We start from the raw sequence: 23,896 nt of genomic DNA, 5'->3' as shown, positions 1-23,896 counted from the left end.
CAGGAGGTCAAGGAGACTGTACCATTGGGTCCCACAGAACACCTAATACAGAAGCCCACCCAGCAAATCTAGGAGTCATAGCAGTTCTATCTAATACACAGAAACAAACAAAAAGGTCTCTTGTTTATCAGATATAGAACTCAAGTAATAGTTGTAAAAATGCTCAAGGCACTCAGTGAGAATTACAAGAAACTATGTAAAAACATGAATAAGAACCAGAGAGAAATGAAGAATACTATACCTCACATTAAAAATACACTGGAAATTTTAAAGTAGGTTGGATGAAGCAAAGGATCAAATCAGTGAGTTAAAAGACAAAGTAGGAAAAACCTCAATCAGAGCAGTACAAAGAAAAAAATTAAAAAGAGTAAGAATGATTCAAGGAAATAACAGGACAACACACAACATAATAGCATCTGCCTCATAAGGATGCAAGAAGGAGAATAAAGTGAGCATGGGATAGAGAACATGATGGAAAAAATAATAACGAAAGGCCTCCCTACCTGGTGAAGGAAAAGTTACACAGGTTCAAGAAGCAGAGAGAGTCCCAATCAAGATGAATCTGAGGATAACCACACCAAGACACATCACAATTAAAATTGTAAAGCTTCAAGACAAAAAAGAATCTTAAAAGCAGCAAGAGAAAAACCATTAATTACCTACAAGACAGTTCACATAAGGCTCTCAGCTAATTTCCCAACAGAAACAATTCAGGCCAGAAAGGATTGACATGAAGTACTCAAGGTAATGAAAGCAGGGACCTGAAACAAAAAATTTTTATCCAGCAAGTCTATCATTTAAAATTGAAAGTGAAATATAGAACTTCCAAGACAAAAGAATGGCTAAATGAGTTCATTTACCCCCAGAACAGCATTGCAATAATTGTTAATGACACTGTTTTAAGAAGAAGAAATAGAGGAGCATAGTTTTAAAATGGGAATAAATAAGTATATATCAATAATAACCTTAAAAGCCCCCCAAAAAAGATATAGGGTAGCTGAATTAGATAATAAAACATACTGTCTACAAGAGACTCGCCTCAAAACAAAAAATTACACAACCTGAAAGTGAAGGTATGAAAAAAAAAAAAAAAAACAGACCAGGCAAATGGAAAAAAACAAACAATAAAAAAGCCAAGGTAGCAATACTTACATCTGCCAAATAGGCTTCAAAAACAAAGGCCATAACAACAGACAAAGAAGATCCTTACATAATATTAAGTGATTGATCAAACAAGAGGTCATAAGCATAGTAAACATATATTTACCCAAGAACAACTATACATATATATACCTGTTGGTACACTATGTAACATATACTAATATATGTTACATATATACACACACATATGTTTTTTTATGCACACACACTGTTGGTAGACTTTAAGAAAGAGTTTAACAGCAATATAATTGTAGTAAGGGAATTTCACACCCCACTGCCATCACTGGATAGCTATTTCAGAAAACCTACCCACAAGGAAAGAGAAACCTTAAATGACATATTAGGTCAGATGGATTTAATAAATATGTAAGACCATTTCACCCCATAGCAGCACATACATTCTTCTCAAATGTGCATTAAACATTCTCAAAGATAGACCATGTTTTTAGGATGAAAAATAAGTCTTAACAAGTTCAAAAAGGTTAAAATCATATCAAATATCCTCTCAGGTCATGATAGCAAAAAACTAGACATTTACTACAATAAAAAAACTCCAAAACATTCAACTACATGGTGGCTAAATAAAATGTTATTAATAATGATTGGGTTATCAACTCAAGGAAAAAAATTACTTGGAAACAAATAAAAACTGAACATGTAAACTAATCCAAGTATATGAGACACAGTGAAAGCAGTGAGAGGGAAGGTCATAATATTACAGTCCTACCTTAAAAGGAAGAAGAAAATTAACCCTAATAACATCTAACCTAAAGCTAAAACTATACAAAGAAAACAAACACCCATAGTAGATATAAGAAATGAAATAATAAGTAGAGATTAAAAAGTAATTACAAAAGATAAATAAAACTAAAATCTGATTCTATGAAAAGATAAACAAGATCGATGAATCTTTGGCCAGACTCAACAAGGAACAATGAAAAAGGACACAAATAAATATTATCAGAAATGGAAGAGGTAACTTCTGGCCAAGATAGAGGCATAGGAATATACACTTTGCCTCCCTCCACAAACAAAAGAACAACAACAAATTTAAAAACAAATATAATACCAGAATTGCAAGAAAATTGAACTGTATGGGAGTCTGACAACAAAGGAGTTAAAGAAGAAATATTCATCAAGACCAGTAGGGGAGGAGGAGACAAGCAAGCGGGGTGAACAGGACCAGTGGCAAGGCAGTGGCTGGCAGACAGGGACAGGTGGTGCTGTGGCTAGCAGACCGGGTGATCCCACATTTGCATGCAGATAAAATAGGAGGAATAACAGGAGTACGAGACAGGCTGTGGAATCCAGACTTCCAGTGCAGGGAAATAAAGACTTAAAACCTTTGACTGTAAAAAACTGTGGAGGTTGTGGCAGCAGGAGAAAATATCAGCTTCACAGGAGAGTTTGTTGGAGAGACCCATAGGGCCCTACAATGTCCATAAATCCACCTCCCGGAACTAGCACCAGAAGGGCCCAATTTGCCTGTGGGTAGTGGGGAAACTCACTGAAAGCCAGCTGAGAGACAAGCAAGTGACATTGTTCCCTCTCAGACCCCTCCCACACATACAGTGCCACAAAACAGCTATGTGGGTTGCCCTACCATGGTGAACACCTAAGGCTTCACCTATTACTATGTAACAAGTGCACTGAGAAAAAAAAAATACGGCCTAAATGAAAGAACAGATCAAAGCTCCAAAAATACAACTAAGAGACGAAGAGGTAGTGAACCTATCAGATGCAGAGTTCAAAACACTAGTAATAAGGATGCTCACAGACATGGTTGAGTATGGTCACAAAATAGAGAACAAAGTGAAGGCTATGAAAAGTGAAATGAAGGAAAATGTACAGGGAACCAACAGTGACAAGAAGGATACCAAGATTCAAATCAGTGGTTTGGACAAGAAGGAAGAAATAAACATTCAATCAGAACAGAATGAAGAAACAAGAATGCAAAAAAAAAAAAAAAAAAAAAAAGAGGAGAGGCTTAGGAACCTCTGGGACTTTAAACATTCTGACATCCATATCATAGGGGTGCCAAAAGGAGAAGAGGAAGAGCAAGAAATTGAAAACTTCTTAAAAATATAATGAAGGATAACTTTCCTAATCTGGTAAAAGAAATAGACTTCCAGGAAGTCCAGGAAGCTCAGAAAGTCCAAAACAAGTTGGACCCAAGGAAGCCCACACCAAGGCAACATCCTAATTAAGTTGCCCAAGATTAAAGACAAGGAGGAGAATCTTAAAAGCAGTGAGAAAAAAGGAGAGAGTTGCCTACAGAGAGTTCCCACTAGGCTATCAGCTAATTCTCAAAAGAACCTTACAGGCAGAAGGGGCTGGAAAGAGTATTCGAAGTCATGAAGGCAAGGACCTACATCCAAGATTACTCTATCCAGCAAAGCTATCACTTAGAATGAAAGGGCAGATTAAGTGCTTCCCAGATAAGGTCAAGTTCAAGGAGTTCATCATCACCAAGCTCTTATATGAAATGTTAAAGGGACTTATCAACAAAAACAGTGACCAAAAATATGAACAGTAAAATGATAACAAACTCACAACTATCAACAACTTAACCTAAAACAAGAACAAACTAAGCAAACAGCTAGAAGGGAATAGAATCACAGAAATGGAGATCACATGGAGTGTTATCAGTAGGAAGGTGAAGGGGGGTAGAATGGGGAAAGGTACAAGGAATAGAAGTATAAGTGGATAGGTTAAAGATAGACAGGGGGAGGTTAAGAACTTCTATATATGACCCAGGGACATAAACTAAGGTGGGGGAATGCTGGTGGGGAGGATGCATGGGAGAGGGGAATAAAAGGGGAGAAAAAAATGGGACAAATGCAATCACAAAATCAATAAAATATATTAAAAAGTAAACATAGAAATAAGAAATAAAAGAGGTAAAGTAATAACTGACACAACAGAAATACAGAGGATTGTAAGAAAATACATAAATAACTATGCGCCAACAAATTGAACAAACTGGGAGAAATTGAAAAGTGCCCAGAAATATATAATCTTACAGACTGATTCAGAAAAAATCAGCAAAACTGAATAAACTAATAACAACTAATGAAATTGAAGTAATAAACACATAACTCCTAGCAAAGAAAGGAAATATCCTGGACTACACAGTTTCAAAGGTAAATTTTACCAAACTTTTAAAGAAGAATTAACCACTATTCTCAAGGCCTCAAACTATTCCAAAAATACAAGGAGAGAAAAGACTCCCAAGCTCTTTTTACAAGGCCAGCATTATTCTTGTTAAAACAACAACAACAGCAACAACAAAACAGATAAAGACACCACAAAAAGGAAAATTATAGGCCAGTATCCCTGATGAACATAGATGCTAAAATCCTCAACAAAATATTAGGAAGCTGGATCAAGCAATATATTAAAAAGGTCATACACCATGGTATAGCGGGATTTATGTTGCAGATGCAAGGCTGATTGATACAGTATTGGCAAATTAATCAACTTAATATATCACACAAGCAGAATGAATGTTACAACTCACATGATCACATCAATAGTTACAGAAAAACATTCAATAACACCCAGCCCGTGTTTATAAAAGAAAATCTCAAAAAAGGTGGAATAGAGAGACCATACTTATGGTCTTCCACATGTTAAAGGATATGTGTAAAAAACCTTCAACAACATCATGCTCAATGGGGAAAAACAAAACAAAACAAAAGGATTTCCTTTGGATGAGAAAAAGGACAGGGATGCCCACTTTCACCATCTTATTCACCATAGTACTGGAACTTCTAGCACAGCAATCATACATGAAGAAGATATAAAACATATCCAAATTGGAAAGGAGGATGTAAAACTGTCATTATTCATAGATATCATGATATTGTGTATAGAAAATACTAAAAACAACACCAAATAACTGCTACATCCAAAAAATATAGCAGGGATGGTGGTGAGGTAGGTGGGAACTGAATCCCCTTGCTCATGCACCAAACTGGGATACCTAGCAAATATTCTGAAGAACATAGGGAACAGCCAACAGAATCCAAGCTTATATGAAGTTTGGAAGCCAAACATTACAGAGGATGTTTAATAATGGATGGTAAGGAGATTTTGCAGGGCAATGGGAAGACCCCCAGGTCCTGTGCCAGGGACCTAGCTGATGCAGGAGCTTTGGGGGAGAGCCAGGTCAGTGATTGTAACTTCACAGCTCCCAGACCTCCCAGAGCCCGGTAGCAAGTTCCACACCAGGAGAGACCTGGATGCTCGAAGCCACTGGGGAGATAAAGATGCACTGGATAACACACAGAAGCAGTTTTCCCCAGCTGGGACTGTGGTTGAAGGCTGGGACAGTACCAGTGAAATTCCAGAACTGGATGATACCTGGAGGTTGAAGAGTTAGGCTATGACTGACCTTGACCCTGATAGTCTCTCAGGACTAGTAAGAGAGTTGGGCTGTGTGAAAAGCCAGGCACTTGTTAAGCAACCAAGGGGAATTCACTCAAAACAAAAGATCTCAGCCACTTTGCAAGGAACTCCTGTGTGTGACAGCCCAGCCAGGCCAGTGAAGAGCGAGGAGGAGGGTAGCTATTTGCTGCAAATTAGTGTGGCTCACAGACTGATCAAAGCAATGTAGCAATGGCTTAGAGAGGTAGCAGTCCCCAGAGAGACTTAATTTAATAGAGGAACTAAACTGCTTGGAAAGGACTAAATGCCCGCACAGTGCCCAACCCAGCAAAGAGGAAGGAGGAGTGAGAGTTGTTTCCACTCAGTGCACCTCACGGACTAATGGAAGGGTGATACAATGAGGAGGATTAAAGGTGCAAGTCTGGTGTTTATGGACAGTGAGGACCTCTCAGCACTCTCAGGGTGTGGATTAGAGGCTGGACACCTGTGAATATTATAGCCATGTCCAAGTGCCCATTGAAGAACCACATGAAAAGAAAAAGGACCCTAGTCCCCTCTGCCCGAAGCATCCAGGAAGACTAGCAGAACCAGCATGGCAAGACTTGAGGTCAGTGAGGCTTTTTTTGTTTGTTTGTTTTTTACCAAGTGTGAGACAATAAGACCTGGAGTTGTAAAAGAATGCAAGCAGATCCACAGGGAGATCAGAAAGCTAAAACCAACAACTGGGAAAAAATTCACTTTGCTATCCTATAGAACTCGCATTACATTTTTTACTTTTTATTTTTATATTTGTTTTTTATTATTATTTTATTTTTTATTTCTCTTCCTTCCATTTAATTTTCTTTGTGTTGTTTGTTTGCTTTCATTGTTTGACTGGTATTCTTTGTTCTTCCTTTTGTACTGCATTTCAGTGTCCCTTCCATCACTTCACTTATATTCCAGTAACATACTACTCTTGGGCTTTTACTTTTTATTCTTTTTGTTCAGATCATATGTTTCTTGTCATATTATTGTTGCTCCAATTCCCACAGAGCACAACTCCTGGTTTGGTCCATTTCATTATCTTCCTGAGCTTTATTACTGTTGTGGTTAACTTTATTCTCCTGCACACTATGCCAACTTTCTAGCTGTTAGTCTCACTATATTTTACCATCTAATCTTGAATAAGCACTTTGTTTTCTTGAGTCAGCTCACATTCTTCTTCTCCCTCATAAGAGACTTGTCTTGGTTATTGCCATACTTCTCTAAAGGATCTCCTATCCATTTTCTACTTGTTGGTACTTTAAATCAAACAAAATACTCTCCTGTTATCTTATTCCATTTCATCTTCGCCCAGCCCCTGAACATATACAAGATAAGGTTGGAGTTATGAATATCACTAAACCCACTGCAGGAGAGAACCTACCAACAAAGGAGCCACCAATAGGAAAATCCCCAAGTGCAACAAGAGAGACCACACAAATGGAAGAAAGGGCAACTCTAGAACATCCAGATAAGATCAAAGAGACCACATCACTGAGCCCCACATAACTCCTACCATAGAAGTTCACCCTACAAAGACAACTAGAAAAGCAGAACATCAGGAATCACAGAAACAAACAAAAAGATTCACTTAAAATGGGACGACAAAGAAAGAACATGCAATCGAAAGGAACAGAAGACTCCCCACTAAAAGAGATAAATGAAATTGAGGCAAGCAAACTATCAAATATACAATTCAAAAGAACAGTTATAAGGATGCTCAAAGAACTCACAGACAACTACATTGAACTGAGTGAGAACTACAACAGTATGATAAAAGAAATAGAAACTATACAAGAACCAAGAAGAAATAAAGAATACAATTCCTGAAATTAAAAAAAAAAAAAACACTAGAAGGAATAATAAGAAGGCTGGTTGAAGCAGAGAACCAAATTAGCGAACTGAAAGACAAGGTAAAAAATACCCAGGTAGAGCAGCACTATGAAAAAAGACTCAAAAAAACATGAAGATAGCATAAAAGAATTTCAAGACCACATGAAATACAGCAACATTAAAGTCATAGGAATACCAGGAAGAGAAGAAAATGAGCAAGGGATAGAAACCCTGCTTCAAAAAATAATGACAGAAAACTTTCCAAACTTGGAGGGGGGAAAAACACAAAAGTTCAGGAAGCACGGAGGGTCCCAATAAAGATGATGCCAATGAAGCCAACTTCAACACACATCATAATTAAAATGTCAAGTTTTAAAGATAAAGAAAGAATCTTAAAAGCAGCAAGGGAGAAACAAAAAGTAATGTACAAATGGGCTTGATAAGGCTAGAAGCTGATTTCTCAACAGATGCACTGCAACCCTGGAGAGAATGGCAAGAAATATTCCAAGTAATGAAAATAAAAGGCCTGAAACCAAGACTACTCTACCCAGCAATCCTCTCAATTAAAATGTATGGCAAAATAAGCAGTGTCCCAGGCAAAGGAATGCTGAAAAAATACACCTCCACCAAACCAGCATTGCAAGGAATGTTTTAAGAGGGTGAAGAAAAACAGTGAGAGACAAAGGAACAGAGGTACAAAGGGAGTAAAATGGCACTGAATAAGTACCTATCAATAAAAACCTTAAATTAAAATGGATTAAATGCTCTAATAAAAAGACAAGGGTAGCTGAATGGATAAGAAAACATGATTCACACATATGCTGTCTTCAAGAGACCCACTTCAGAAAAAACGGCCTACACAGACTGAAAGTGAAAGGTTGGAAAAAATATTCAAAGTAAATGTACAGGAAAAAACAGCCAGGGTAGCAATACTTATATCTGACAAAATAGACTTCAAAACAAAGGCCATAAAGAAAGACCCATAAGGATACTTCATACTACTCAAGGGAATAATCTATCAAAAAGAAATGAGCAGATTCATCAAGAAAAAAAGACAGAGGAACCAAATAAACACAATCAGGAGAGATTACAATGGATACTACAGAGATACAAAGGGCTGTAAGAAATTACTATGAAGAACCATATGCCAAGAAATTTGAAAACCTAGGTGAAATGGGCAAATTTCTAGGAAAATATAATCTACCAAAATTGAATGAAGAAGAAGCAGAAAGTCTGTATAAACTTATAACAGCTGATGAAATTGAAGCAGTAATCAAAAACTCCCAACATGCAAAGGCCCTGGACTGGATGGTTTCACGGAAGAATTTTATAAAACATCAGTAAAAGCTAACCCCTATCTTTCACAGACTATTCCAATAAATCCAAGAAGATGGAATACTACCAAACTCTTTTTATGAGGCCGCATCATCTTAATCCCCAAACCAGACAAAGATAGAAAAAAGAAAAAAAAATACAAGCCAATATCACTGAGAAACATAGACACTAACATCTTCAACAAAGTTTTGGCAAACCTCATCCAGTAATACATCAAAAAGTTCATAAACTTAGATCAAGTGGGACTCATCCCAAAGATGCAAGGATGGTACAATACGCACAAATCAATAAACCTAATACATCGAGTAAACAAAAGAAAAGACAAAAATCACATGACCATATCAATAGATGCAAAAAAATATTTGATAAGTTACAGCACACATCTATGATAAAAACACTCAGCAAAGTAGGACTAGAGGGAACATACCTAAACATAATAAAGTCCATATATGCAAACCCTACAGCCAACATCATACTCAATGGACAAAAACTAAATGGTTTCTGAATAAGATCAGGAAAAAGACAAGGCTGTCCGCCTTCACTACTTCTAGTCTACATAGTATTGGAAGTTCTAACCACAGCAATCAGACAAGAAGAAGAAATAACAGGCATTAGAAAGGACAATTTGAAAGGAGAAAGTAAAAATGCCGTTGTTTGTAGATGACATGATAGCATACATAGAAAACCCTATAGACTCTACAAAAAAACTACTTGACCCAATAAGTGAATTTGACAAAACAGCATGATACAAGTCAATATTCAGAAATTGAAGGTGATATACCAATAATGGATTATTATAAACAGAAATTGGGGAAAATACCATTTGCTATAGCAACAAGAAAAATAAAGTACCTAGGAATAAAGCTAACCAAGGAGATAAAAGACCTATACTCAGAAACTACATAACACTGAAGAAAGAAATTAAGGAAGACACAAATAAATGGAAGCATATACCATGTTCATGGATTGGAAGAATTAACATCGTCAAAATTCCCATACTACCCAAAGCAATTTAAAGATTTAATGCAATCCCTATTAAAACACCAATGACATATTTCACAGATATAGAACAAGCATTTCAAAAAATTACATGGAACCATATATAATGCTGAATAGCCATGGCAATTTTTAGAAAGAAGAACAAAGTATGAGGAATCTCCACACCTGACCTCAAGCTACATTACAAGACTACTGTAATTAAAATAGTATGGTAATGGCATAAGAACAGACACATAGATCAACTGAACAGAATAGAGAGACCAGAAATAAACCCAAGTCTTTATGGTAAATTAATATTCAACAAAGAGAGCAGAAACATAAAGTGGAGTAAAAATAACATCTTCAACAAGAATTTACATGGAACCACAAAAAAGCCCTGTATAGCAACAGCAATGCTAAGAAAAAACAAACAAAGGAATCATGCTACCTGATAATCAAACTATACTATAAGGCCACTGAAATCAAAACAGCATGGTAATGGCATAAAAACAGACTCACAGATCAATGGAACTGAATAAATGGAAATAAATCTATACCTTTATAGTCAATTAATATTTGACAGAGGAAGCAAGCACACACAATGAGCTAATGATAGCTTATTAAAAAAATAGCAGTGGAATAATTGGACAGATATGTACAGAAAAATGAAACTAGACCACTCCATAGACCACACACAATAATAAATTCAAAGTGAATCAAGGAAGTGGAGAGTATTATGCTAAGTGAAATATGCCTAGTGAAAGACAAATACCATATGATCTCACCTATAAGTGGAACTTAACACAACAAAAAATGAGTAAATTAGAACCAAAATCATGGAAATAAAGAACAAACTGACAGTGACTAGAGGGGATGGGGCAAAGGAGTAATGGGGGAGAAAGGAGGAATGGGCAAGTCAAGGAATGTGAATAGAGGACTCACTGCCTGGACAATGGGAAGAGATTGACGATGGGAGTGGGCTAAGGGGCAAGGTAGAACAAGAAGGAAAAAAGATGGGACAACTGTAACTGATCAATAATAAAAAACATGATAGAAAAGGAAAAGAAAAAAAGACTTAAATATTAGATCTGAAACACAAAAATCATAGAAGAAAACATAGGCAGCAAAATCTCAGACATTGTTTGCAGCAATATTTTATCAAATATATCTCTCCTGGCAAGGAAAACAAAAGAAAAAAAATAAACCAATAGGACTACATTAAACTAAAAAATATTTGCACAGCAAAGGAAATCATCAACAAAATAAAAAGACAACCCAAAAAATGGGAAAACATATTATCTGATAATTATGATAAAGGGTTGATATCCTAAATTTATAAAGAACTTACAAAACTCAACATTAAAAGCAAACAACCCAATTAAAAAGTGGGCAAAGGACCTGAATAGACACTTCTCTAAAGAAGACATACAGATGGCCAATAGACATATGAAAATATGTTCAATGTCTCTTGTCACCAGAGAAATGCAAATTTAAACCACAATGAGATATCATCGCACATTTGTCAGAATGGCTATCATCAATAAATCAACAAACAGAAGTGCTGGTGAGGATGTTGGGAAAGGGAAACCCTTTTGCACTCTTGATGGGAATGCAGACTCAAGCAGCCATTGTGGAAAGCAGTATGGAATTATCTCAAAAAATTGAACATGGATCTGCTTTTTGACCCAGTGATCCCACTATGGGAATATATCTGTAGAAACACTAATTCAAAAGAACATTATCTCTTCTATGTTCATCATAGTATTATTTACCATAGTCAAGATAGGGAAGCAGCCCAAGCATCAATCAGTAGATGAATAGATAAAACAACTGTAGGACATTTACACAATGGAATACTACTTGGCCATAATAAAGAAGTAAATTTTCCCTTTGTGACAGTATGGATGGACCTAGAGAAAATTATGTTAAGTGAAATAGAAAGTCATAGAAATACTAATATGATTTCATTTATATATCAAATCTAATAAACAAACCAAACTAACAATGAAAAAGGGGACCGACTCATAGATGTAGAGCAGGAAGGCAGCTAGTGTGGCGGGGGAAGTAAGGGGAAAACATTGAGCAAATAAGAAAAAAGGACCCATAGACATGGACAACAGTGAGATCATTGTTGGGGGTAGGGTGGTGTAAGGGGACTAAATGACAATGGAAAATAGTACGATAAATATTAAATTTAAAGAAAAGTTTATAAATAAATAGGAATTACCCAATTCTGAATTAAACATAATCCCAAAGTAATATGCTATTAGAACATTGTAGACTCCATGTAATCAGTAACATACCTCCATTCTCATAAAAGGAAATAGTAAAAGGATAAAAAAATGAAATATGAAAATAAAATGAAAACTTCATTTATTTTATTGCTTTAATTTAACCCATATGTAGAAAGAATGACCTGTTCTACCTCAAAATTTAAAATCTGGCTAATATTCAAAGTTCACAAAATTATTTTAAATTTTAAGAAGGTATAATTTGCCAGTTAGGCTAATGTTTCTATTACTACCCAGAAACTGCAGAAAGTCTTATTTTTGATTCATAACCAAAACTTGTATAACCAAAATGGAGTCATGAGGCTTTTAGGGAGGTGGTAGAATAGGTTTTAAGGAATTTTGTCTGGTATCAGTGTGGAGGATGAACTAGAGAGGAGAAATGCTAGAGTCAGGGAGATAAGTCTTAACAAAAGGAAGTCTCTTACTAAGAATTTCATTATGCCTAAGCCAAAGTCAAAGGCCAACAACCACACCCCATAAAATCATGTCTTCTCTACATCTGGTAGTATCAAATCTTCTGACTGTCTTCTCCTTTCTGCATGTGCTGATGCAGAAAAAAGGGGGGGATGTGTGTGTAATTGTGTCATTTCTAGGAGCAGAGACACCATATGCTTCTAGAAAGCAAATAGAAAGCAAATTTCATTATCAAATCTTTAGCCTTTGGAATATAATTGGTCTTAGAAAAGGTCTATTGAGTGAATGATTAAAAATAAGAGTGAATATAAATAGGGATATATCATGCTAGAAGATGTAGTTTTTCTTGAACCAAAAGTCAAGTGATGATAGACAACTTTAGGTTCCTGGCCATGTATCATTTCCTCTGACAACTAGGCAGTTGAAACAGTAAATTATTCCATTTCCTTCAGAAGAGTTATATAAAATGAATACCAGCTATGAACCAAGTAATACATGAAGGAGTTTGTGCATTGAGCACCTTATCCAACTTAGGGGAAGGAGTTGTAGACTAAAGGTAACCCATGCATTACTTCATCTGGAAAACATGAGGCCCACAGAGATAGTCTCTCATGCAATGGAAAATGTATCAGTATAGGGACCTATGAAAAACACCCTTTTATAACTATAAAAATGATTTATTTTCAAAGAAAACATAAATTTTTAGAAAATAATAAGACACATGATGTCAAGTTTATACATTCAGAAATGTCAGTAGATCAAGAATGAAAGATACAGGTGGGCTGTAGTAATGCATCATCCCCATCCCTAGAAAAAGTATGGAATATCACCAGCATGGGCAACTATCACAAAGTTGAAGAGCACCTGGAGGAGACATGGAACAAAAATTAAGGGATAGGAATCACAAGGTCTTGAGTCCAGAGGTTGGTGAATGAACATGAACAAAACTTTTCCTTGAAATTAAAGAAGTGGCCTTCTGGGCTATGTTGGATGGCTGTTACCCAACTGTTATACAGAACTCAGTACTTTTAGGCATCTCATCAAATATATGTGTCTCTTTTACACAGAATATTTCTAAGAGGTAATACAATGGTACAAAGAATAAAACAGTTGAATTCTGCTTCATCTTAAACAGTAGGAATGGGAAAAATACTCACGTTCCACAAAGTAAGAGCTAGCATCAATCTTCCAGATGATCTGTCCCTGATGAGAACCATTTACTCCACGGTTCTTATAGTCCAGAAAGTTTTCTGATAAGACCTCATCTATATTCCAAAAAAAAGAAAAAGGAAAGTAGAGAAACATATCAGCAAATGGCATATATAGGAGAAAATAAGAGCATAGGATATTAATGCCATCTCCAGATAAATGGAGGAAAAATCATGTGGAATCAGAGAGCTCACAAAGAATCATAGAATAAGTATCTACAGGAACACTTGGTACAACCCCTTCTTAATTCAGGAATCTCTTTCCACTCCTCAATTCTCTTGGTCAATGACCATCTGGCTGGTTCTTCAACAATTCCAAAACCAGAGATGTGATTGATTTTATAGTAGTTTATTTTACTTTTGAAAGCACCTATGTGTATGAAATCTCAGTGTGAAAATGTTCTCTTAGGTGGGAAAAAATAGCAGCAGAATAGGTGGAAATTATACTCCCCTCCTCCCTGGTATGAACTGTAATTACAGCTAAAATATAAAACAATCAAGCTGAATACCCACCTGAATACAAGTTGAACAGAAATTGTATAATGAAAGATTTACAGAGGTCATCTCAAAACTGGTAGGAAAGGTGGAGGTGCAAAAAGGCCTGGCCCAGCACACACATGTGATCACTGAGACCTGGGAGAAACATCTCAGCTGCAAAGTTCCCCCCTTGGGAGTGTGAGGTCTCAAGTCCATGCAGGGCTTCCCAGGCTGGAGCACCAGAGTTTGGAAGAGGCATATAATATCCATATAATATCTAGCTGTAAATATCATAGGGTATTCCCTCCATATAATATCTAGCTGTAAAAATCATAGGGTATTCTGCCCACTGGGGAGAGAAGGGAGTCCATTAACCCAGGTGCCCTCTTAAAAGGTCAGTGCACAAAATCTCACTTGAGGGGCATCATGGGTTTCAGCAGAGGGAGTGGAGATTAGATCCCACTGGAGTTGTGTGAGGAGAGACTGGATTATATGGTTCCAGGGAGACAGCTAAAGGGACAACCAGGGTGCCTGTGTTATGTCCCTCTTCTATACAGACCACAGAAGACATTTTTTTTTTTTGTTTGAGCACTCCTCTTTATCCTGCATTGGTCTAAGGGAAAATCTATAGCTCCACCTTCTCAACTGCCTATAACCTTGCCCTGTCAAGCTCACAACTTCCCTTAGTTGGTGGTGTAAACTTTCTTGAAGGTATATGGAGCAAGCTTAGGGGCAGACAGAGACTGGGTTGTGGGCCAATGTGGTGGGTGCCATTTCCCCTCTCCCCACAGCGTGCCAGGGCAGTGGTGTTACATGCCCTGCATGCCAGAACTGAGAGGCACACAAGCCAGATCATCAGCTTCATGCATCCCAAGCAACAGAACAGTGGTTCTCTCCCCCCACATGAACCAGAGAAGTGGTGCCCCATGACTCACAGTAGCAGTTCTCTGTGCCCCAATGACAGATCCACTAGCCCTACCATGGGACAACCACTAACTTCTCCTTACCAAATGCCTGTAACACCAACCTGCTGAGCTTGCTCTCTGCAATATTGTCAATGGGCTGTAGCCAGACTGGGCTGGCAGCGCAAAAGACTCCCCAGGAGATCAGGGCAAACATTGGTAAAAACTGAGCAGTATGGCTCTGGGGTGGGGGCTGTAGCCCTCAGCATGGCCAACTGACACCATACTCCTGTGCCAAACCCTTCATTAACATGGCCAACTCTTAGTCTGTCTGGACCTGGTAAATTCTACTGGGTGCTGGCCTCAACCTCATGATTCTTTGAGACTCTATCCAAGTCTGGTAAACATCACTTGCCCCAACCTGGTGACTCACTGGGAACCTACCTCATACAATTCATGCACTTCCAAAAGCTCTTTCAGTGTCAGAGCCTAAGAGGAAGCTAAAAGGCAAAGGAAAATCTTGGGAAAACTTAGGCCTATGGCTGGCCTATCCCAGAGTTGGAGCTAGTGTTGGCCTCCACACACCCAGGTCCAGTTAAGGCAGTCACAAACTGTGGATAACTTTGTAGCTCCAAACTGGTAGCCTAGGAATAGCCAAAGGCCTTGCCAGATGTTCACATGCACAGGAGTCCTTCTCAAGTGGCCACAGAATCAACACACTCAGCAGGAAGATTCAGAATGCATAAGAGCACTACCCAATCAGCTCTACAAGTGGCATAGCTAAAAGGATATCACACGCTGTTGGGGTAAATTCAACTTTGTGTGGTAAGCAACCACATTCATTGTTATGGCAAGCATAAGGGGCAACATCACCACAGATGAGGCAAAAACAATCAAGACTCAATTACAATAGGAGAACTCACATAACCCACACAAGGGACATCCTGGAGCACCTAGCTCAGGTTACCAGGAAGACAGAGCTACTTAGCCATGAGAACTACTACAGGCAGTCACCAAACCAAAACTAGGAGTCATAGCTAATCTATCTCATAATAGAAACAAATAAAGAGAGGCAGCAAAATAAGAAGTCAAAGAAACATGTCCCAGATGAAAGAATAGAAGAAATCCCCAGAAAAAGAACTCAATAAATAGAGGCAAGAAATTTACCAGATACAAAACTGTAACAATGGTTATAAGGATACTCCAGGAACTTAGGTATAGGGAACTGATCAGCATGGTGTGGCAAATGTAGCCCAGCACTGATCTAAAAAACTGATCGAATGAGAGCTGGCACACAGGAGCCAGGTGTGCATTGGCTTTCCCATGGGGAATCAGGCCTGCACTGTACCTAGGCTGCCATGAGACTTGCTTTTGCTAAAACTCCCTCACCCTGAGCTAAGACTGCACACATTTAATGTATATATCTGAAGAAACTCCCTAAAATCTGTGCTAAGATGTCCCAAGGACCAAATGTAACCAACCAATCATTTTTATCATTCCCTTGCACTTGCAACATTTTCTTTTCATGTTTTCTTTGTTATCTGTAAGGTGTAATCACTTAATATAAATCTAAGGATAATGAATGAGAACCTTCTTTGAGGTAATGCAACTTGAAAGCAATAAAAGCCTGTCCAGGCAAGGGTGGATGTGCTCTCCTCTTGAGAGAGTGTTTGTGCCATCCCTTTTTCACCACAGGACTTCTGTAGTCTGGGTGAACTTGTTTACCACATCCACAACACACAGGCTCCAATGGGCCAGAGTCTGCATCACTTAGGCAAAACTTCAAAATAGAGATAGCAAGAATAAAAAGGACATAAGAACAGTTAAAAAGTAAGAAATGAAGAATACAGTATCAGAAATGAAAAATATACCAGAAGTAATCAATAGCATGTTAGGTGAAGCAGAGTATTAAGTAAACACATCTGAAGACAAGGTAGAAGACAACACCCAATCATAGCAGCAAAACTATATACAAGTTTTGTAAAATGAGCATAGTCTAAAGGACCTCTCAAATAACATTAGGCAAAACATGTCCACACCATAGTCATATCAGTAGAAGAGAAAGAGCAAGGTTCCAGAGGCACAGCTCAGCTGCAGGGGGAATTCTCTTGAGAATTGTGAGGTCTAAACCCAAGCCACCCTCCACAGCCCAGAGCACCAGAGCCAGGAAGAGGTACTCACAAAACATCTGGCTTTGAATAGCAGCAGGGATTCTTTATGCCAAAGAAAGGTACTTGGAGACACAGGCACCCCCTTAAAGGGCCAAAACATAAATCTTCATTGAAGCCACTCAACCTGGGCTCCAGTGGAGAGTGGATGGAGCAGACTATAGTCACATGAGGAAAATTTGGGGTATGTACCTCTGGAGAGGGAGCTGAAGGAACAGCTGCCAACATTCCTGTGTTGTCATTCTCCAACACTGGAGATACCATGTTTCCTGGAGCACACACCTCAGTGTGGTATCAGCCTGAGAAAAAGCAAAAGCCTCACCCCCTAGACTCCCTATCACCTCAGCCCCTTCAGTGATTAAGCATAACCAGCTCCTACAGGCAGAGGCAGGCTGAAGCACACAGAGGTGGATTTCACCTGGGTGCATTGGGGCTATGGCTAACTGGCCCCTGGGCCTGGTGCTGGTAAAAACTGGACTTGGTGCACAGGTTGTTTTTTTTTTTCAACACATATGCATGCCCAAGCAGAGGTAGCCTCAAACTGAGGATGGCTGGTAGCTCCAAACAAGTTTCCCAAGGCCAGTCACAGGTGGTATCTGCCATTGGGCTCCACTGAAGTTCCTTTGAAGAGGCCCAGAACCAACATACCCAATGGAGAGTTTTGGACAACAACGAAGCAGATTACAGTAAGTCTTCCACAAGCAGCATATCCAAAGGAAGATCTCAACAGTCACAATACCCTTCTAAAGCAAATTCTTCTTCATGTGGCCAGCACCTGCACAGCAGCTCACACACCATTGTTGGGGTTGAACCTCACAGTCAGCTGGCCTGAGGGTGAATATCATGCACTAACAAACCAATAGCAATGAAGACTAAATTATAATAAGAAGGCCCACATAACCCACACAAGGGACATTCCTGAGGCACCCAGCTCAGGTGATCAAGGAAACTGCACCACTGGGTCCCACAGGGCAGTTATTATATAAGGGCAAATGAAGAAGAATGAAAGGCAAAGCAGATAGATCTAAATACAGAAAAAACACAGACACAGCCAAAAAGGACACAAAGAAATAGAGAACAAATGAAAGAACAAGATAAATCTCCAGAAAAAGAGATAAATAACATACAGGCAAGCAATTCATTAACTATGTAAAGCAGACAGTGATGGCTGCAAGGATGCTCAACAGCATGAAAAAAACATAGTAATCATTAAAAAAATGAGCTAGTCATAAATAAACAATAAACTGGAAAAAATAAACAATAGGTTGCATGAAGCAGATAATAGAATCAGTCATTTGGAAGACAAGGTAGAAAAGAAACATCCAATCAGAGCAGTAAAAAGAAAGTAAATTAAAAGTGAAGATAGTGTAAGGGGCTTCTGGTAAAGAATGAAATGTAACAACATCTGCATCAAATGTGTATCAGAATGAGAAGAACAAGAGAACAAGGAATCTAGAACCTGTTTTGAAAGACAATGGCTAGGGCTTCTCAGATCAAGTGCTTCTCAGATAAAGTCAAGTTAAAGGAGTTCATCATCACCAAGCCCTAATTATATGAAATGTTAAATGTTTTATATGAAATCTAAGAAAAAGAAGATAAAAAATATAAACACTAAAATGACAGAAAACTCACAATTACTAACAACCACACCTAAAACAAAAACAAACTAAGCAAACAACTAGAACAGGGACAGAACCACAGAAATGGAGATCACATACAGGGTTATCAACAGGGGAGTGGGAGGAAGATAGAGGGAAAGAAGGTACAGAGAGTAAGTGACATAGATGGTAGATAGAAAATAGACAGGGGGAGGGTAAGAACAGTATAGGAAATGTAGAAGCCAAAGAACTTATACATACGACCCATGGTCATGAATACTTCCCTAACCTGGTGGGGGGAAAAATGTGCGTTCAGGAAGGAAAGAGAGTCCCAGTCAGGATGAACTCAAAGAGACTCACCCCAAGACACATGATAATTAAACTGGCAAAGGTAAAAGACAAAGACAGAAACCTAAAAGCAACAAGAGAAATACAGTTTGTTAACTACAAGAAAGCTCTGTATGACTGATATGACTGTCAGCTAATTTCTCAATGGACACACTTTAGGCCAGAAAAATAGGCATAAAATATTCAGAGTGAAAATATAACAAGAACCTACAACCAAGGCAGATCTACCCTGTAAGACTATCATTTAAAATTTAAAGTGAAACAAATAGCTTCCTAGAAAATAAAAAGTTAAAAATTTGTTTTAGCACTAAACAGGTATTACAAAAAATATTAAAGACACAGAAGAAGAAGGAAGAGGAGAAGAAGAACAAGAAGAAAAAAACAAGAAGAGGAAAGAAGAGAAGAAAAACAAAGGAACATAGTTAAAACAATAAAATGGCAACAAATAATGTACCTATTAACAACCACTTTAACTATAAAGAGCTTAAATGCTCCTATCAAAGATATCAGCTAGATGAATGAAAAACAAGACCCATGTATACAATGTCTACAAAATACTCGTCTCAAAACAAAAGACACACACACACTAACAGTACAGACATGGAAAAAATATTTCATGCAAATGGAAAGGGAAAAAAAGCTGGGGTTGCAATATTTATATCTGAATAAACAGACTTTGAAACACAAGCAATAGTAGAGACAAAGAAGAACACAACATAATTATAAAGAGAACAGCCCAAAAAGAGGATATAACCTTTGTAAACATGTATATACCCAACACAGGAGCACCTAAATAGGTAAAGTGAATCTCAATGGACATAAAGGGGGACAATAACAGTAATACAGTCACAGTGGGGGGTTTTAATATCCATTGATATCAATGGATAGATCTTCCAGACAAAAATATCAAAAAAGAACAAGCTACCTTAAATGACACACTAGACCATATGCATTTAATTCATATTTTCAGAGCACTTTACACCAAAGAAAAAGAGTATGCATTCTTTTCCACTTAAGAGAGCTTTCTCTAGGATAGACCACATGTTAGCACATGAAACATGTCTCAATAAATTAAAGAAGACTGAAATAATTTCGCACATCTTCTCCAAACCCAATGGTATAAAACTAGAAAAACACACACACAAAAAAACCCTTAAGATACGTACAAACACATGAAAGCTAAATAACACATTACTAAACAATGAATAGGTTAACAGTAAGATTATAGAAGAAAACAGGAGCTACTTACAGACATATAAAAATGAATACAAAATACACAAAATCTATGGGAAACAGCAAAAAGAGTCCTGAGAAAGAATTCATAGCAGTGCAAGCCTATCTTAGGAAAAAAACTCATAAATAATCTAGAAACTAGAAAAAGAACAACAAAGCCTGGAGTGAGTAAAACAAAATAATAATTACTGGAGCAGAAATAAACAAAATAAAATCTAAAAAGCAACACAAAACAATGAAATCAGAGCTGAGTATTTGAAAAGATTTTAAAACCTTTAACAAGAATCATTAACAAAGAGAGAGAATCCAAATAATGAAATTGAAAATGAAAGAAGAGAAACACAACTGACACCAAAGAACACAATAGATGATAAAATATGTATCAACACCTGTGAACCAACAAGGGGGACATCTGAAAAAATGGATAATTTTTAAGAACCATACATCTTCTAAAAAAAATTAAAAAGTAACAAAAAACCTGAGCAGGCTGATCCCAACTAATGAAATCACAGCAGCAATAAAAAAAAAAAAAATCTCCCAGTAAACAAAAGTCCTGAACTGAATGACTTAACAGGTGAAATTTACCAAACATTCAAGGAAGAACTGATATCTATCCTTTTCATAATATTCCAAAAATTTCAAGAGGGAAGATTCCTTGCTTGTTTGTTGTGTTGATTAGTTTCCACTTACAGGTGAGATCATATGGTATTTGTCTTTCACTGCCTGGCGTATTTCACTTAGCATAATGCTCTCCAGTTCCATTCATGCTACATACAACCAGAGACACTGAAAATAAAAAACAAGCTGACAGTAACCAGAGGGGAGGGCTGAGAGGGATAATGGAAGATAAAAGGGGGAGGGCCATCAAGGAACATGTATACACAGACATAGGATACACAGACAAAGCCAGAGGGGGTAGGTTCAAGAAAAGGTGGAGGCAGGGATGGGTAGGGGCAGGGGGCATGGTGGGGTGAGAATGGAGACAACTGTAAGTGAACAACAGTAATATTTTTTAAAAATTTAAAAGAGAGAAGACTCCTAAGCTCATTTTATTAGGTCAGTATTAACCCAATCTCAAGCCCTTTTAAGAAAGAAGTTATAAGTGCTTTTTTCTAAGAAAGAAATTATAACACCCCTGATGAAAATAAGTACAAAATTCTCAATGAATATGTGGGAAACCAAATCAAGCAGTATAACAGATAGATCATACACAGTGATCAACTGAGATTTATTCCTGAGATGCAAGTTTGGTGAAATATTTGCAAATCAATTAATGTGTTTTTAATTACATAATCAAATATTCATCACATAATCAAAACCAAAAATAGCAAACACATGATTACTTCAGTAGTTACAGAAAAAGAATTTGGAAAGATTCAGTCATTTATTATAAAACCTCTCAGCAAATGGTTATAAAGAGAACATACCTTAACATAATCAAAGCCATATATGATAATCCCATAGTCAACATCATACTTAATAGGCAGAAACTAACAGAATCTCCTGTAAGATTGGGAACAAGGCAAGGATGGCGGCTTTCACCACTCATCCAACATAATATTGGAAGTCCCAGTAGCATCAGTCAGACAAGAAGAAGAAATAAAAGGCATAAAATTGGAAAGGAAGAATTAAAACTATCATTAGCTGAAGACGGCATGACACTTGTGTATTCAGGCTTATATGATTTTCAACCAAGAAAACTACTAGAACTGACAAATGAATTCAGTAATGTAGCAGGATAAAAAAATAGTATTTAGAAATTGGTTGCATTTTATATACCAATAATGAACTAACAGAAGGGAAAACTAAGAAAACAATTCCATTTACAATCACATTTAAAAATATCTAAAAATAAATTTAACCAAGTGGCTAAAAGACCTATACATGGAAAACTATAAGATACTGAAGAAAGAAATTGATGAAGATACAAATAAATAGAACCCTGGACTGTGTTCATGAGTAGGATAAATTAATGTCATTAAAATGTCCACAGTATCCAAAGCAATCTATAGAGTCAACTCAATTCCTATCAAAATACCAATGGGTTTTCTTTAAGGAACTAGAATTAATATCCAAACAAATATGGAATCACAAAAGACCCCAAGTAGTCTCAGCAATCTTGAGAAAGAAGAATAATCATGGCACTGTCACACTACACAATATTAACTATACTAAAAAGACCCTAGTAATCAAAACAGTTAGTACTGCACCAAAAAAAAAAAAAGTCATATATCTCAAAGTAACAGAATTGAATACCCAAAAATAAGCCAGCATCTCTAGATTTTAATATATAACAAAGGAGGAAGAATAGACATTAGGGTAAAAGACTCTATTCATAATGGTACTGGGCAATTAGAGAGATATAAGCCAAAAACAAAAACAAAAAACCCAAAACCTGAAGCTTGAAAACCTCCTTACACAAATAGAAGAATGAGCTTAAATGGATTAGGGAAGTAAAACTAGAACCATTTGCAGATGACATGACAGTATACACAGAAAACCCTATAAACTCCAACAAAAAACAACTCAACCTAATGAAGGAATTAAGCAAAGCAACAGTATACAAATATTTCACAATTTTAGGACAAATATTTGAAAAAACTTATATGGAACCATAAACAACCCCAAATAGCCTCAGCAATTTTTGGGAAAGAATGCAAGTTTGGTGAAGTAGGAGGGATCATATACTGATATCAAACTATACTATAAGGCCACAGTAATCAAATAGTCTGGTATGCATAAGAACAGACACATAACCAATGGAACAGAATGGAGAGCAAAGAAAATAAATCCATGTCAATATGGTCAATTAATATTTGACAAAGGGGGCAGGACACAACATGGGGTAAAAATAGCCTCTTCAATAAATGGTGTTGGGAGATCTGGAAAAGTATGTGTTTCATGTACATTTTCATGAAACATGGTCAATAAAAAGATGTCAATAAAATGAAACTAGACCACCAACTTACAACCATACATCAAATAAACTCATGGTGATTCTGGCTGATGTAGCTCATTGGATTGAGCGATTGGCCTGCAAACCAAAGGCTTAGTCATTCAATACTCAGCCTAGGACACTGCCTGGATTGCAGTCAGGTACCCAGTAGTGGGTGTGTAAAAGGAAACACATTGATGTTCCTCTACCTTTCCTTCTCTCTTTCTTACACTCTCTCTAAAAATAAATAAATAAAATATTTAAAAAATACAAATAAAAAATAAACTCAAGATGGATGAAGGACTTAAATATAAGTCCTGACACCATAAAAGTCCAAGAGAAGAACATAGGCAGGAAAATTTCAGATATCCCACTCAGCAATATTTTCACTGATGCATCCCCTAGGGCAAGGGATACAAAGGACAGAATAAACAAATGGAACTACATCAAATTAATAAACTTCTGCACAGCTAAAGAAAAACAGCAAAATGAAAAGAGGACCAACTTTATGGGAAAACTAATTTGCCAGTGATACCTTAGGCAAGGGTCTGATCTCCAAAATATATAAAAACTTAACATAACTCCACACCAGGATGACAAACAAT

General features: G+C 37.1%; 1 protein-coding gene across 1 annotated transcript in view; it reads right to left on the bottom strand.

The window, feature by feature from the left end:
* HECW1 (HECT, C2 and WW domain containing E3 ubiquitin protein ligase 1) overlaps positions 1 to 23,896 on the bottom strand; it is a 583,340-nt gene that overhangs the window by 511,804 nt on the left and 47,640 nt on the right. The window contains 1 exon segment of the mRNA XM_028525426.2: positions 13,580 to 13,687. Within this exon segment, the coding sequence (XP_028381227.1) occupies positions 13,580 to 13,687 (108 nt within the window).

Source organism: Phyllostomus discolor, chromosome 10 (assembly GCF_004126475.2).
Source record: "Phyllostomus discolor isolate MPI-MPIP mPhyDis1 chromosome 10, mPhyDis1.pri.v3, whole genome shotgun sequence".
Classification (NCBI taxonomy): Eukaryota; Metazoa; Chordata; class Mammalia; order Chiroptera; family Phyllostomidae; genus Phyllostomus; species Phyllostomus discolor.
The sequence above is the reverse complement of the archived record's forward strand: the minus strand, read 5'-3'. Positions and strand labels throughout refer to the sequence as shown.